Source organism: Saccopteryx bilineata, chromosome 2, assembly GCF_036850765.1.
Source record: "Saccopteryx bilineata isolate mSacBil1 chromosome 2, mSacBil1_pri_phased_curated, whole genome shotgun sequence".
In the NCBI taxonomy this organism is placed as follows: Eukaryota; Metazoa; Chordata; class Mammalia; order Chiroptera; family Emballonuridae; genus Saccopteryx; species Saccopteryx bilineata.
This window is the reverse complement of record NC_089491.1, coordinates 169021273-169036515: the sequence shown is the minus strand read 5'-3', so window position 1 is coordinate 169036515 and position 15243 is coordinate 169021273. Positions and strand designations below refer to the sequence as shown.

Genomic DNA, 15243 nt, shown 5'->3' with positions numbered 1-15243 from the left:
TGTGGATGTTGTGGGTTGATTCCTGGTCAGGGCACACAGGAGAAATGACCATCTGCTTCTCTACCCCTTCTCCCTCGTGTGTCTCTCTCTCTCTCTTCCCCTCCCACAGCCATGGCTCAATTGGTTCAAGCACACTTGCCCCAGGTGCTGAGGATGACTTCCTGGAGCCTCCCACTCAGGTGCTAAAAATAACTTAGTTGCGGGCATGGTCCAAGATGGGCAGAGCATCAGCCCCAGACAGGGGTTCCTGGGTGGATCCTGGTCAGGCTGCATGTGGGAGTCTGTCTCCCTATCTCTCCTTCTCTCAACTTGGAAAAGAAAAGGAAAAGGAAAAAAAAAAAGTTGGTAGAAATATGATGAGAGGGAGCTTTCCAGCAGAAAATACATACATACCCACAGAAATAAATTAATAATGGGACTATACCAGGATACCAATTAGGATGATATGAGCTGACTCAGTTGGCTTCAGCAATAAAGGAAAAAAAAAAAAAAAAAAATATATATATATATATATATATATATATATATATTGGTATTTTTCTGAAGTTGGAAAGGGGGAGGCAGTCAGACAGACTCCCGCATGTGCCCAATCGGGATCCACCTGGCACGCCCACCAGGGGGCGATGCTCCACCCATCTGGGGCGTTGCTCCGTTGCAACCAGAGCCATCCTCAGCGCCCGGGCCAACTTTGCTCCAATGGAGCTTTGGCTGTGGGAGGGGAAGAGAGAGACAGAGAGGAAGGAGAGGGGGAGGGGTGGAGAAACAGATGAGCGCTTCTCCTGTGTGCCCTGGCTGGGAATTGAACCTGGGACTCCTGCATGCCAGGCCAATGCGCTACCACTGAGCCAACTGGCCAGGGCAAATAAAATATATTAACTCACATAAAAAGGAGTCCTAATAAGGGTGGCTTCAGAGTTGGTTAACTCAGGGACCCATGCCGGTTCCTCGCTTTATTATGCTTTGCTATCTTCAGTCCCTCAGTTTTGTCCATAAAATGGCTACATAATTCCCAGGTACCACATTCAGGCAAGACAAGGCCCAGTAGAAGAAGAGACAAAGAGACAATCTTTTTTTGTGAGTATCTCTCTCTTTTTTTTTGTTTGAAAATCACTCCTTAATTAAATGCCATCTTATCTTAGCTCAGGCTGATACAGAAAAATACCATAAATCAGGTGGTTGAACAACAGAAACCTATTTCTCAGGGCCCTGGAAGCTGGAAGTCTGAAATCACAGTGACAGCATTGTCAAGTTCTAGTGAAGGCCCTCTTCTGGGCTGCAGACTACTGACTTGCCCTTATGTCCGCATATGATGGAAAGAAAATGAGTCTGTTTCTGGGGCAAGGAAATATTTCCCAAAAACCACCAGCAGACTTTCCCTTAGGTCTCAACTTCTCAGTGGCAGGTGTGTGAGGCCTGTTCACACTGAAAGCAATGCCTGGCAAGGGGAATTGGACCCTGCAACTGACTGAACATCAGACCTTGCTGCTGGGATTGGACCTCCTTCCCCATGAGGAGAGAATTCCTTGAACAAAGTCCTTGTTTGGTTAACAAGGAAGTGGGTAATGGATGTTGAGTATGCAACAAGGTCTAATATTTGGGGCAAGAAAGAATAATATTTGTTGGTCTTAGTCTGCCAAAGTCTTTACATGAATTCTGCTTAACCCTTACAGTAAACTAATGAGAGTGAAATGAGGATATAATTATTCTTATCCAGCTCATGATGAACCCAAGGAACAGAGAAGCTAATTAAGTTGTTACAGGTCTCACAAGAGTGACAGTATTCTAACTCAGGTCGGCCTGCCCTCCAAGGCCATTTTTTCCCTTTATGACATAGGTATCAAGTAATAGTTGTCTGTCAATGAGACCTTTTTCGTAATTTCCCTGATAAATTATCTTAGTTTTTAGTACATTGTAAGACTTTTACCTACTGTAAGGTATTTCCCCGCGGAGGAAGAAAGAAGGGCATAGCCACCAAGTGAAACAGCAAAAGCTTCATTGAGTAGAGCGCTTCCCGGACGAGGTTCTCTGATCCCTGAGACAGGCCAGAGAAGTCGCGCCACCCCCCCTGTTTGGGGGTAATTTATATGGTCAGTAGGGTGAAGGCGAGTTGATATGATGTGGCAAAATTTCATTGGCTGGCAGACAGTCGTTCTTTTTCAAAGGGCTCCTGGGAAGTTTCTTTTTTTTTTTTTTTTTTGAGACTTCCATAAACAATTTTATTAGCAAGTGAAATGATGAACATTAAATTAGCAGCAATAAAAATTGCTACCACTTAAAAAAAAAGTCATTGTGTATGTGTGTGTTTTCCTTTCCTTCAGGGAAAGGCTAGGAGGGGTAGGAGGATGAAGTCTGGGTCTCAGTGTAGACAGGGAACAAGTTGTGGATTACTCGTCTGCTCCTACAGGCTGTCTCCTGGCAGCCGGCTCTAAGCTGAGGGCCATGTTACCCATCCAATTTGTCTTCACCCAGGTTTCTCTTCCTGGTCTGTCTAGATCTTCCCTGCCCCACACAATAGCCACTATCCAGAGCAGACTATAGAACACGTGGAACATGCCAGTCTGACCTGATATATGTGGTAAGTCTAAGATGCACTGGATTTTGAAACTTAAGTACAAAAAAGCAAATGCAAAATAACCTCACAAATAATTTTCATATAGATTACATATCAAAAATGATAGTTTGGGGCTGCAGAAAATGTATTATTATCTTAGTTACAATAAATATTCTATAAGCAAATGTAATTATAAATGAAACGAATTCTTAAAATTAATTTCACCTGTTCCATGTTACTTTTTTCTTGTGGCTATTAGCGAATATAAAATTGTATCTGTGGTTGGTGTTACTTGTCTATGGACAAGTGCTGGTCTAGCATCAGATCTCTGTTTTTTGGGTTTTTTTTTTTTAATTAATTTTAATGGGGTGACATTGATAAATCAGGGTACATATATTCAGAGAAAACATCTCTAGGTTATTTTGACATTTGATTATGCTGCATTCCCATCACCCAAAGTCCAATTGTCTTCCGTTACCTTCTAACTGGTTTTCTTTGTGCCCCTCCCCTCCCCCAACCCCCTCCCTCTCCTCCACTCCACCTCATAACCCCCACACTCTTGTCCATGTCTCTGAGTCTCATTTTTATGTCCCACCTATGTATGGAATCATATAGTTCTTAGATTTTCTGATTTACTTATTTCACTCAGTATAATGTTATCAAGGTCCATCCATGTTGTTGTAAATGATCCGATGTCATCATTTCTTATGGCTGAGTAGTATTCTATAGTATATATGTACTAAAACTTTTTTTTTTTTCCCCACAGGGACAGAGAGAGAGTCAGAGAGAGGGATAGACAGGGACAGACAGACAGGAACAGAGAGAGATGAGAAGCATCAATTATCAGTTTTTTATTGCGAGACCTTAGTGGTTCATTGATTGCTTTCTCATATGTGCCTTGACCATGGGCCTTCAGCAGACCAAGTAACCCCTTGCTCAAGCCAGCGACCTTGGGTCCCAGCTGGTGAGTTTTTGCTCAAACCAGATGAGCCCACGCTCAAGCTGGTGACCTTGGGGTCTCGAACCTGGGTCCTCTGCATCTCAGTCTGACGCTCTATCCACTGCGCCACCGCCTGGTCAGGCTGTACCAAAGCTTTTTTTTTTGTATTTCTCTTAAGTTGGAAATGGGGAAGCAGTCATACAGACTCCTGCATGCGCCCGACTGGGATCCACCCGGCATGCCCACCAGGGGGCGATGCTCTGCCCATCTGGGGCATTGCTCTGTTGCAACCAGGGCCATTCCAGCGCCTGAGGCAGCAGCCTGGAGCCATCCTCAGCGCCCAGGCCAACTTTGCTCCAATGGAGCTTTAGCTGCGGGAGGTGAAGAGAGAGAGAGGAAGGAGAGGGGGAGGGGTGGCGAAGCAGATGGGCGCTTCTCCTGTGTGCTCTGGCTGGGAATCAAACCCAGGACTCCTGCACGCCAGGCCGACGCTCTACCACTGAGCCAACCAGCCAGGACCTGTACCAAAGCTTTTTAATCCACTTGTCCACTGATGGACACTTGGGCTGTTTCCAGATCTTCGCTATTGTGAACAATGCTGCCATAAACACGGGGTTGCATTTCTTATTTTCAAACAGTGCTATGGTGTTCTTGGGGTGTATTCCTAAAAGTGGTATAGCTGGGTCAAAAGGCAGTTCGATTTTTAATTTCTTGAAGAATCTCCATACTGTTTTCCACAGTGGCTGCACCAGTCTGCATTCCCACCACAGTGCAGGAGGGTTCCCTTTTTTCCACATCCTTGCCAGCACTTATTCTATGTTGTTGAAAAGTGCCATTCTGACTGGAGTGAGGTGATACCTCATTGTGGTTTTAATTTGCATTTCTCTAATGACTAGTGATGTTGAGCATTTTTTCATATGCCTATTGGCCATCTGTATGTCCTCTTTGGTGAAGTGTCTATTCATTTCTTTCGCCCATTTTTTGATTGGATTGTTTGTCTTCCTGGTATTAAGTTTTATAAGTTCTTTATAAATTTTGGTTATTAACCCCTTATCAGACGTATTGTCAAATACATTCTCCCATTGTGTAGTTTGTCTTTTTATTCTGTTCTTATTTTCTTTAGCTGTGCAGAAACTTTTTAGTTTGATAAAACTGTCTTTTATTTCACTTTCCCGTTGAGATAAATTGGCAAATATATTGCTGCGAGAGATGTCAGAGAGCTTATTGCCTATGTTTTCTTCTAAGATGCTTATGGTTTTACGGCTTACATTTAAGTCTTTAATCCATTTTGAGTTTATTTTTGTGAATGGTGTAAGTTGGTGGTTTATTTTTTTTTTTTTGCAGGTAACTGTTCAATTTTCCCAACACCATTTGTTGAAGAGGCTGTCTTTACTCCAATGTACGCTCTTACCTCCTTTGTCAAATATCAGTTGTCCATAAAAGTGTGGGTTTATTTCTGGGTTCTCAGTTCTGTTCCATCTGGGAAGTTTCTTTTGGCGCACATGGGTGTGGGCGGATCCAGCCAAAGTTCCCAGGCCTGGTTCCTCACGTGGCCTTCCCCCATTGCCAACCAACCTCACACCTACCATTATAATTACACAGATGTAATCACAGTATGCATGCTGTTTTATGACCTGTTTTAAAGAATACTTGCCAATTTCATGAGTGAAAAATCTACCTTGTTTTCATTTGCTAGAGTTCATAAACCTTAATAATCTCTTCTCTACCCAGCAACCAAAGTGGGCCTTTCAAAAAGTAAGTCAAATCATGTAATTCCTTTGCTCAAATTTTCTAGTGGTTTCTCATCTCAGAGTAAAATTCAAAATGAAAGTCCCTAAATTGCTTTTAAGGCATAGGAACAGTAACTTCTCTGTCCCTGTTACCATTCTTATTTTATTTATTTATTTTTTGTGTGTGTGTGTGTGACAGAGACAGAGAGAGAGTCAGAGAGAGGAACAGACAGACAGGAAGGGAGAGAGATGAGAAGCATCAATTCTTTGTTGCGGCACCTTAGTTGTTCATTGATTGCGTTCTCATACGTGCCTTGACCGGGGTAGGGTGGGGTGGTGGTGGCTTCAACAGAGCAAGTGACTCCTTGCTCAAACCAGTGACCCAGAGCTCAAGCTGGTGAGCCTGTGCTCAAGCTGGCAACCTTGGGTTTTGAACCTGGGTCCTCTGTCTCCCAATCCAATGCTCTATCCACTGTGCCACTGCCTGGTTAGGCTAGACATATTTTCCTTTATGATTCTGTGTTTATAAGGACAAGCTGACCAAAGAAAAATTTTACTTCTAAATATATTCGGTCAAAGGGTGAGCAGTGCCTAATTTTTCTACATTTATTATATTCTAATATCTACTATTTGCAGATATGTAGTACTTAAAAAATCTGAATAATGATTTAAACTTTTTGATATATAATCACATTTATACAATTATTTTTCTCCTGGGTGGTTTATCTGGTAAGCAAGAAGGGCAAAGTGTTACTAAAGCCTCTCCTTTTACATTAATTTAAGGGAAATAATTTGATGTACTGGATAATTAAAATTATAAAACATTTGTGCTTATAATATTTGCATATCTTTATTGAGTTTTAAATATATTCATCATTTAAAGAAAAGGTTACTAAGCTTTTGTGTCACTGAAACATTTATGATAATAGAGTCCAATTATAAATTCATTCTGTGTTTGACAGTAAGTCCTTTCAAAACTGAACTTGGTTGCATACATTTATTTATTTCACCCCTTCCCTGAATTTTAAATATTAAAAATGTCTAGTTGTTTAATGTAACATTTTGAATTTTTACAGACTAATAATTTCATTAACCAAATTTTAAACTCATAATGCTTTAAAATTAAGAATACTATCAGGTCCTGGATGGTTTTCTCAGTGGATAGACCGTCAGCCTGGCATGTGGACGTCCTGGGTTTGATTCCTGGTTAAGGAACACATGAGAAGTGACCATCTGCTTCTCTCCCCCTCTCCCTTCTCTCCCTCTTTCCCTTCCCACAGTCAGTGGCTCAATTGGTCTGAGCATTGGCCTTAGGCCCTGAGGATAGCTCAATTGATTTGAGCATCAGCTCCAGACAGGGGTTGCTGTGTGGATCCCTGTTGGGGCACATGCAGGAACTGTCTCTATATCTCCCCTCTTCTCTCTTCTCACTTAAAAAGAAAAAGAATACTATCAGAAAAGTATAGAAATATGACCTAGGCAATAGAATGCCAATTCCTCCTTCCTTCATTTATGGTGTTTGCTTTTTGTTGTTTAAAGGCAATAGTTCTATTTCATTATTCAATTATGCCTTTTTGTTATAACTGACTCTGATGGTGCACTGATACAAAAAATAATTAAGGTTTTTGGAACTTAAAATATAATATCATGGAAAAATTGTTTTTATTGTATGGTGGATCATAAAGCACTTTAATGTATTTTTCTTATTAATATTTTTCTTCAGTTTTTAGAAACTGTTTAATTTATTCTGAGTGGGGTTATTTCTCTTTTTCCATCTACAATAAAACAAGTTATTTAAAAATTTAACTGGCCCTGGCCTGACCTGTGGTGGTGCAGTGGATAAAGCGTCGACCTGGAAACACTGAGGTTGCCGGTTCAAAACCCTGGCTTGCCTGGTCAAGGCACATATGGGAGTTGATGCTTCCTGCTCCTCCCCCTTCTCTCTCTCTCTCTCTCTCTCTCTCTCCCTCCTCTCCAAAATGAATAAATAAAAAATTTTAATAAAAAAAAAATTTTAACCGGCCCTGGCCGGTTGGCTCGGCGGTAGAGCGTCAGCCTGGCGTGCGGGGAACCCAGGTTTGATTCCTGGCCAGGGCACATAGGAGAAGTGCCCATTTGCTTCTCCACCCCCCCTCCTTCCTCTCTGTCTCTCTCTTCCCCTCCCGCAGCCAAGGCTCCATTGGAGCAAAGATGGCCCAGGTGCTGGGGATGGCTCCTTGGACTCTGTCCCAGGCGCTAGAGTGGCTCTGGCCGCGGCAGAGCGACGCCCCGGAGGGGCAGAGCATCGCCCCCTGGTGGGCAGAGCGTAGCCCCTGGTGGGCATGCTGGGTGGATCCCGGTCGGGCGCATGCGGGAGTCTGTCTGACTGTCTCTCCCCGTTTCCAGCTTCAGAAAAATACAAAAAATAAAATAAAATAAAATAAAATTTTAACCTACACATTACTCTTAAATTTGAGTAGTTAATAAGAATTATGTTAACAAAATAATGGAAACCAAATAACAAAAATCTATCATAAGTAAATTGTCCTATCCCCTTATACTAGGCATTCACAAGGTTCAGTTTAGACGGTGCAAAACAATATGGAATTAGAATTTCTGGTTTCTAATCATTTAGTAGCTGTGTGGCTGGTGGGTGGGAGGAAAAATAATTTTCTTTCTACCCTTTTAAGTTCTGACTGGACTAATAATCAAATTAACATGAGGCAGCCTGACCTAAGCATCAACCTGGAATGCTGAGGTTGCCGGTTCGAAACCCTGGGCTTCCTTGGTCAAGACACATATGGAAGTTGATGCTTCCTGCTCCTCCCCTCTTCTCTCTCCTCTATAAAATGAATAAATAAAATTAAAAAAAAAATTAACATGAGGCAGATTAACAGGAGAAAATTTATTATACATTTACATATGAAGTTTCCATAAGTGTAAGGTCGGTGGATAATGGGGGATGGTCATGTGGGGAACTCAGACCCGCCCACTTTGGCTAGGACCGCCCACAATCAAGCCCACCAAAGGAAGCTTCCCAGGAACCATTTGAAAAGAAGTGATCATCTGCCAGCCAGTGAAATTTCACCACGTCATAGTAGCTCCACTTTCCTAGAGGGACCCTTTAAATATCTCCCATGCGGTTTAATCTTTGCAACTTCTCTGGCCTCCATGTTTCCTTGGGGCCAGGGAACCTTGCCGGGCGGAGTGTGCGCTCTGTACTCAATAAAACCATTTATTATTCCACACTTTGCGGCTCCGGCCCTCTTCCTTCCTTCTTGGCGGGGAAAAATACCTTACATTTTTGGTGCTGAAACCCGGGAAGGAGTTAGAAGTCCACAAGGACCTCTCCTTTCTCCTCCCCTCCAAGAAAGAACCAGGAGAAAGAACCAGGATCTCCGATCTCCAACCCACTTCGGCGCACGGTGCGGTAAGTCCCCTGCCTCCAGCTTTCCTCTTAGTTCTTTCCTCCGAGACTCCCTGTCCAAAACCATAGCTACGTCAGGGAAAGTCTTTTCCGTCTGTCTGTCCGTCCGTCCGAGTGCGTGTGCTTGTGGAGACCTCCCCAAGCACATCCACTTTCATCCGTGGCTGGACCTTGAGTTTTTAGGATGCTAATGCTCAGGTCTGACCACTCTGAGAACTGAGTGCGCCTGTTGAGGCACAGGAATTTCCCTCCCTAAGGAAGAAGAAACCGTTCTTCTTCTCCACTGTGGCTAGGCCACAGAACCCACTCAATTAGCCTCCTGAAGGGACTTTCGGTTTTAACACCTTCACCAATTTAACTATCGCCAAAAAAGCTGGGAACTGATTGGAGATCTCTTACATTCATGGCCTCTAATTATTTGCGCAACCGTCCTTAATCTCTGTGCTGCCTGTTCCACCGCACAGGCCTTTTTCTGGCCAGAGAAACCTCACCTAAAACCTCTATTCCTAATCTTTCCTTCTCCGCGGACTCCAAACTCTCTCTCCCCTCCCTTAGCAAAAACCTGTTTCTTATTCGCCATCTACTACCTTTTCTTTCTCCTCCCCTGCTGGCCAGGGGCCCCTCCCTTCACTGTGTTCTCTAGTCCCACCTCCGTCAGGCCTTTCTCAGCCTGGCATTGGCTCTTACACCAGTTTTCAGGACGTCCAACCCCAATTTTCTTACAGGAAGTTCTGGCCCTGTCCTGCCTTTGGCTTCAGCGTTTTTCCTGTGGGGTCTGGGTGCCGGGCTCCACATGAGCCCCCCCTCCTCTTATTCCCAAACCCCTATCCAGAACCTGTGAACACGGCATTTAAAGTTTTTAACGGTCCCAACTAGTAGAAACAGGCCTGTTTGCCGGGCCCCCATGCAGCAGAAGGTAACGCTCCAAACCCAAACTCTTGTGGCAACCCTGAGACCAGCAGAGCCACCAGCAGCTTGCTTTAAGTGTGGCAAGCAAGACCACTGGTCCCAGCAGGGCCCCTGCCCGCGGCTGCCCACTGAGCCCTGCCCTGACTGCAAGCAGCCCAGTCACTGGCAGAGAGATTGCCTCTTTGGGCAACAGGTTTTGTCCTCAGCGCCTCTACGTGGAGGACAAGCCGCCCAAATAGAAGGGCAATCCAGCCAGGTGGGTGCATCGCTTGAACTCCTAGGACATGGCCTGGAGTCGGAGAACCCAGGGTTCTGCAACAAGTGGGTAAGTCAGTCCATCTCATTTCTTGTGGACATGGGGGCTGCCTTCTCTGTTTTTGCCTTTATACTCTGGACCTCTAGTTCCCTCACAGGTTTCGGTTATGGGAATGGATGGGACCCCTTCCTTTCTCCTTTTTACGCCACTCCTGACATGCAGTTCTGCCTCAAGCTTGCCTCCTTATAGGACCACTGGCAGTCGGAACCACTGGACTCCATCCATCTCCAGCTCACCAAAAGGCTGGACCCTGCAAAATCCCCTATTACTCCTCATTTTTTTTAAATCCTTACAGGACCGCATCCACAAAGTTTCTCCAGTCACAGCCACACAGATGTTCCTCCTGACACCCCTCAAAGCCACCACCTTTCAATCTCCCTTCCCCACAACGCCCCTATTCAGCAGGAAGTAGCCAGACGAATAAACGGCACCCCTTTTTCTATTTAACACAAAAGGTCAGAATGTAAGGTCGGTGGATAATGGGGGATGGTCATGTGGGGAACTCAAACCCGCCCACTTTGGCTAGGACCACCCACAATCAAGCCTGCCAAAGGAAGCTTCCCAGGAACCATTTGGAAAGAAGCGATCGTCTGCCAGCCAGTGAAATTTCACCACGTCATAGTAGCTGCACTTCCCTAGAGGGGCCCTTTAAATATCTCCCATGCGGTTTAATCTTTGCAACTTCCCTGACCTCCATCTCTCCTCCATCTTTCTTTCCTCGGGGCCAGGGAACCTTGCCGGGCGGGATGTGCGCTCTGTATTCAATAAAGCCGTTTGCTATTCCACACTTTGTGGCTCTGGCCCGTTCCTTCCTTCTCGGTGGGGAAAAATACCTTACAATAAGACTACGGGAACAGTACAGACTTGGTTTTTAAGGCTTACATGGCATATTGAGCTAAGGAGAAGGGGGTTGTGGTTTGGGTCTTCAAAGGGCAGAAAGGCAATTCACATGAAGATGAAAAAGCAAATGTTTGGTAAAAGTGTTTGCTTGGCCATCTTTAACCATGGGACACAGAGAGGACTTTGATCAAAGGGGTCGTGCTAAGTTCCTCCCTATCACACCTAATTCATATTAAACTGAAGGTGTCAGCCCTGGCTGGGTGGCTCAGTTGGTTAGTGTTGTCTTGATACTGCCGAGGTTGTGGGTTTGATCTCTGGTCAGGGCAGATACAAAAATCAACCAATTAATGCGGAAATAAGTGGAACAACAAATTGACTTTCTCTCTCTCTCTAAAGTCAATTAAAAAAAACTACACCTGGCCCTGACCGGTTGGCTCAGCGGTAGAGCGTCGGCCTGGCGTGCGGGGGACCCGGGTTTGATTCCCGGCCAGGGCACATAGGAGAAGCGCCCATTTGCTTCTCCACCCCTCCGCCACGCTTTCCTCTCTGTCTCTCTCTTCCCCTCCCGCAGCCAAGGCTCCGTTGGAGCAAAGATGGCCCGGGCGCTGGGGATGGCTCTGTGGCCTCTGCCTCAGGCGCTAGAGTGGCTCTGGTCGCAACATGGAGACGCCCAGGATGGGCAGAGCATCGCCCCCTGGTGGGTAGAGCGTCGCCCCTGGTGGGCGTGCTGGGTGGAACCCGGTTGGGCGCATGCGGGAGTCTGTCTGGCTGTCTCTCCCTGTTTCCAGCTTCAGAAAAATACAAAAAGAAAAAAAAATTAAAACAAAACAAAACAAAAAAAACACACACCTGCAGTTATCTATGATAATAGCTCCTTTCTTGGAGCGGATCCTTTATCTAAATACTTTAGGCAGTTAAGGAGAATGTTGAAGGTTTTTCCTGAATCATTAAAAAAAAACCCTCCAGCTTAACATATCTAAAACAAGTCATATTTGGAGTGAGCAAACACTGCTTCCTCTGCTGGGGTGTTGTTGTGAATCACTTGGGATAATACACAAGTTTACAAGCTGGATGAGTAATCCTAAGGAAGGGAGAGCAGTTTTGCAAACGTCTTTCTGCTGGGGATAGGATGAGTCATGAGCCAAGTCCTTTCTTCCCATCATCGCGGGACCAGCTCTTCCTCCCACTAGTCCACAAATGACCATGGCTGACCACGGACCAAGCAGAGGATTTAGAAAGATATCTGAAGAATTTCATATCAGAATAGGCCCAGCCCTGCCACCTACAGCTACTTTTCTCTCAGCTGCTCTAGGTGTAAACTGAACATAAAATAGTATTAGCTACCTTATCAAGTTGTTTGAGGATTAGAGATAATACAAGGAAATTTAGCTAAAATGGGTGAAAAAATTACTTGCTAGTTCCTGTCTTTCCCTCCTAATGAAACCTCTCCTAACGCCTGCTGACCACAGCAGTGCTGAGGCTTCAAGAGACCTTTCAATCAGGATCTCGGGAAGGAAATTAGTGTTACTTAAATCAATCCAATAACAGAAAGGTGTTTTATTTTGCATTTTAAAAGAGAAATACCTGACTTGGAAAAATTTCAGAAAATATTGAAACTTTATTTTTTATTTTTTGGTAGGAAGTGAATAGATTTCCTTGAACCTTTCACCCCCATCACTGAAATCGTGCCTTGTCAGTTTCAAGCAGACTGTGGGAGGGGACGTTTAAAAAGCACGTTTAATTAATAAGCTCCAACTACAGAACTAGTTTACACTGCCCCCTCCCCGAATCCCCTTCTCAATTTGCACCAAGTGGCCTCTAAGATCATAACGACCTTGGCTGTGCTATTCTGAGAATGGAGCCTCGCTAGAGAGGACCACAGGGAAAGACAGAAGCTCAACTGAATTAACAGGATGTTTTCATTTGAATAAACTCAACCCAGTTGTTACCACCCCTACTCACGTCTGCAAACTTTCAACCTTCCTGCAGGGGAGAGCTGCGGAGAGTTCTGCGCGGGGCAAAACCACGCCCGAGGGTCTGGGTCCCTAGGCCGGGCAATCTCCACCACCACTCGCTGGGCCCCGGCAGGGGGCGGGGAACCGATCACAGAGGATTTGGCAGTTTCCAGGAGGTTGGGGAAACGAACACCCCGAACATAGCCCCACCACAGGCAGCCATCGAACTGGGCTTTCCGGGTTCTACACCACTGGAAGGGGCGGGCGGCCGGTCCCCACCTGCGGCCGCGCGGGGGCGCGTCCCGAGCTCCACCAGGAGGGGCACGCGGGGCGGGGCGGGGCGGGGCCCCGGGAGGCGGGGTCGCGAGGGGCTCCAAGGCCCAGGCCACGCCAGGAACCCGGCGGGAGGGGCCGAACGGCGGGATTGAGCGGCGGTCGCAGCTGCAGTGGGACTGCGGGTCGGCGGGTCGGGGCCGCGCGCCGGGAACCTCGCGGGGCGGGCGGGCGCGGCACCCCCTGCGCCCCGGGGAGGCGGCCCGAGCGCGACGCGACCAGCAGCATGAGCAGCGGCTACAGCAGCCTGGAGGAGGACTCCGAAGACTTCTTCTTCACCGCCAGGACCTCATTCTTCAGGAGAGCGCCTCAGGGCAAGCCCCGCGCTGGGCAGCAAGTGAGTGGTGCGTGCGGCGGGTCCCATAGCGTCCGGGGCCTCTGGGCTGCGGGATCCCCGACGCCACGTGTCTCTGCGGGCTGGGGATGCTCGCCGGGAAGGAGGAGGAGGCCGCAGAGAAGTGGCTTCTGCCTTCTGGATCCCAGGGTCGTGCGGTCAGTTTGTGCTTGTGGGCGTGCGCTGGGGTGCTCGGGGCGAGGGAAGGAGGAGGAAGGGCGGGGAGGCTGAGGCTGAAGGCCGGGTCCTGCCTTCCCGGCAGACGGCCTCTGCGGCTCCGCCTGGGGCGGCCGCCTACGGGGGAGCAGTTCTCAGTGAGGAGGCACCCCTGCCACTACTGGAGTTTTCCCTCTGCCCCCCCGGCGCTCTTCGCGTCCCCGCAAAGTCAACGGTGGGGTCCTTGCGCTGGCCCTGTGCACTGGTCAATTCTGTGGCCTGTGGCCCCCTGAGCTGCTTGTTGGGCCGTGTAATAGCTAGGGGGAACCGTGGTGACCTGGCCTCTCCTACCTTCTCTGTCCCCGCGCCTCTGCTGGGGAGGGGCGCTAAGAAAAACGCGGGGCCTGACCATATTAGGCACTCACTAATTCTTGGCTGCGAGTGTCAAGGTTGTGCATTAACAGTAAAGTCAAGTTTATAGCTGCCTCGAATTGTTTTGCAAACAAGTTCCTGTGATAGGTAAATACTAGTAGGCAAGAGGGGATCCTTGGACCGTTTTCTTCCTTTTTTGGAGGAAGCATGCCGTAGGAAGCACGACTTTGGAAAAGATGGTTCAGGGAGCTTGGGCGAGTTTCGCCGAGTGGCCGTGTTTTGCACAGACTTTTCCCCAAACGGGGCACTTGGGCCTGACCTCTAAGTCTGGCGCTTGAGCCCGCGGCCTCCCCCTGGTCCTGGAGCCACACCAGGAAGCCCTGCCAACCCAGCCAGGCTCACATCAGATTAGAGAATGCTGTAATGGAACAAATTGGTTGCTCGTAAAAAAACAATTAAAAAACAGGTGTGCACCAAACATTGCTATCAGACTTAGTCCTGGAGACTAGAAACAATCATTCAAGGCTGGATGACGAGTTATGGGATGGGTGAGGACCCATTTTTTGAGGTCAGATGTCTTTGAAGTTTGGAAGTTCTATCTTTTCAACCCCTTACATCTCAAACCAGAAGAACTGGGAGAGGCGAGGGGACTATGAAGGGCAAGAGTGAAGTCATGTGTCCTTTTTCAGTAGCGGGTGATCCTGAGTGAAGCCCTGGTGCAGTAGTCCTGCCCTCTTTATTTCTAAAATTCAAGGCCACAGTGTTTACTGGTCATGTTGAATGATGTCATAGTCATCTTGGGCCGCTGTAGCAAATACCATGGACTAGATGACTTAAATATTTATTACTCACAGTTTTGGAGTCTAGAAGTCTGGAAATCTGGGTGCCCCCATGGATATGTTCTGGTGAGGACCCCTTCCTTGACTTGTAGACCATTGGACTGCTTATAGTGTCTTCACATGGGGACTTCTTTCTTCCACTTAATGAGGACATTAATCCCATCACAAGGGCCACTCTCATGACCCAATTACTGTCCAAAGGCTCCCTCTTCCAAATACTATCACATTAGGGCTTCACCTTATGAATATTGAGGGGGCACAAGCATTCAGTCCATAGCACGTGGTCTCTTGTTTTCAGTAGAGTGTATTCTGATGGTGAGAGTTTGCTGTGAAGTTGGGAAATCAGAAACTCTCTTTCCCCCCATCAGTTATGGAAGAATTGCATTTCCTGTGCTTTAATTTTTCTTTCTTTGCCTCCCCTTCTCCAGTATGTATTTTCTCCTTCCACTTATGCTTTGCTGACCATTTGACACTTTGACTAGAGCTTGTCAGAGATGGTGCTGGTTTGAAGCCTATACCAGAGGTGGCTAGTAATCTCCAGAAAACTAGCTGGTTCTTGAAT

General features: G+C 46.7%; 2 protein-coding genes across 3 annotated transcripts in view; one reads left to right on the top strand and one right to left on the bottom strand.

Moving 5' to 3' along the window:
* LOC136322371 (uncharacterized) overlaps window positions 1–13208 on the bottom strand; it is a 127603-nt gene extending 114395 nt beyond the window's left edge. The window contains exons 1-2 of the mRNA XM_066254411.1: window positions 13046–13208; window positions 12655–12954 (exon numbers count right to left, since the gene is read on the bottom strand). Of these exons, the coding sequence (XP_066110508.1) occupies window positions 12655–12954; window positions 13046–13208 (463 nt within the window). The remainder of the gene's footprint in view (window positions 1–12654; window positions 12955–13045) is intronic.
* RASSF3 (Ras association domain family member 3) overlaps window positions 13054–15243 on the top strand; it is a 115119-nt gene continuing 112929 nt past the window's right edge. The window contains exon 1 of one of the 2 annotated variants that reach the window (XM_066258373.1): window positions 13054–13317. In XM_066258373.1, the coding sequence (XP_066114470.1) occupies window positions 13207–13317 (111 nt within the window). In that variant the 5' untranslated portion in view covers window positions 13054–13206. Of the gene's footprint in view, window positions 13318–13367; window positions 13473–15243 lie in introns of those variants that run through there. The other variant, XM_066258374.1, reaches the window with a different exon arrangement.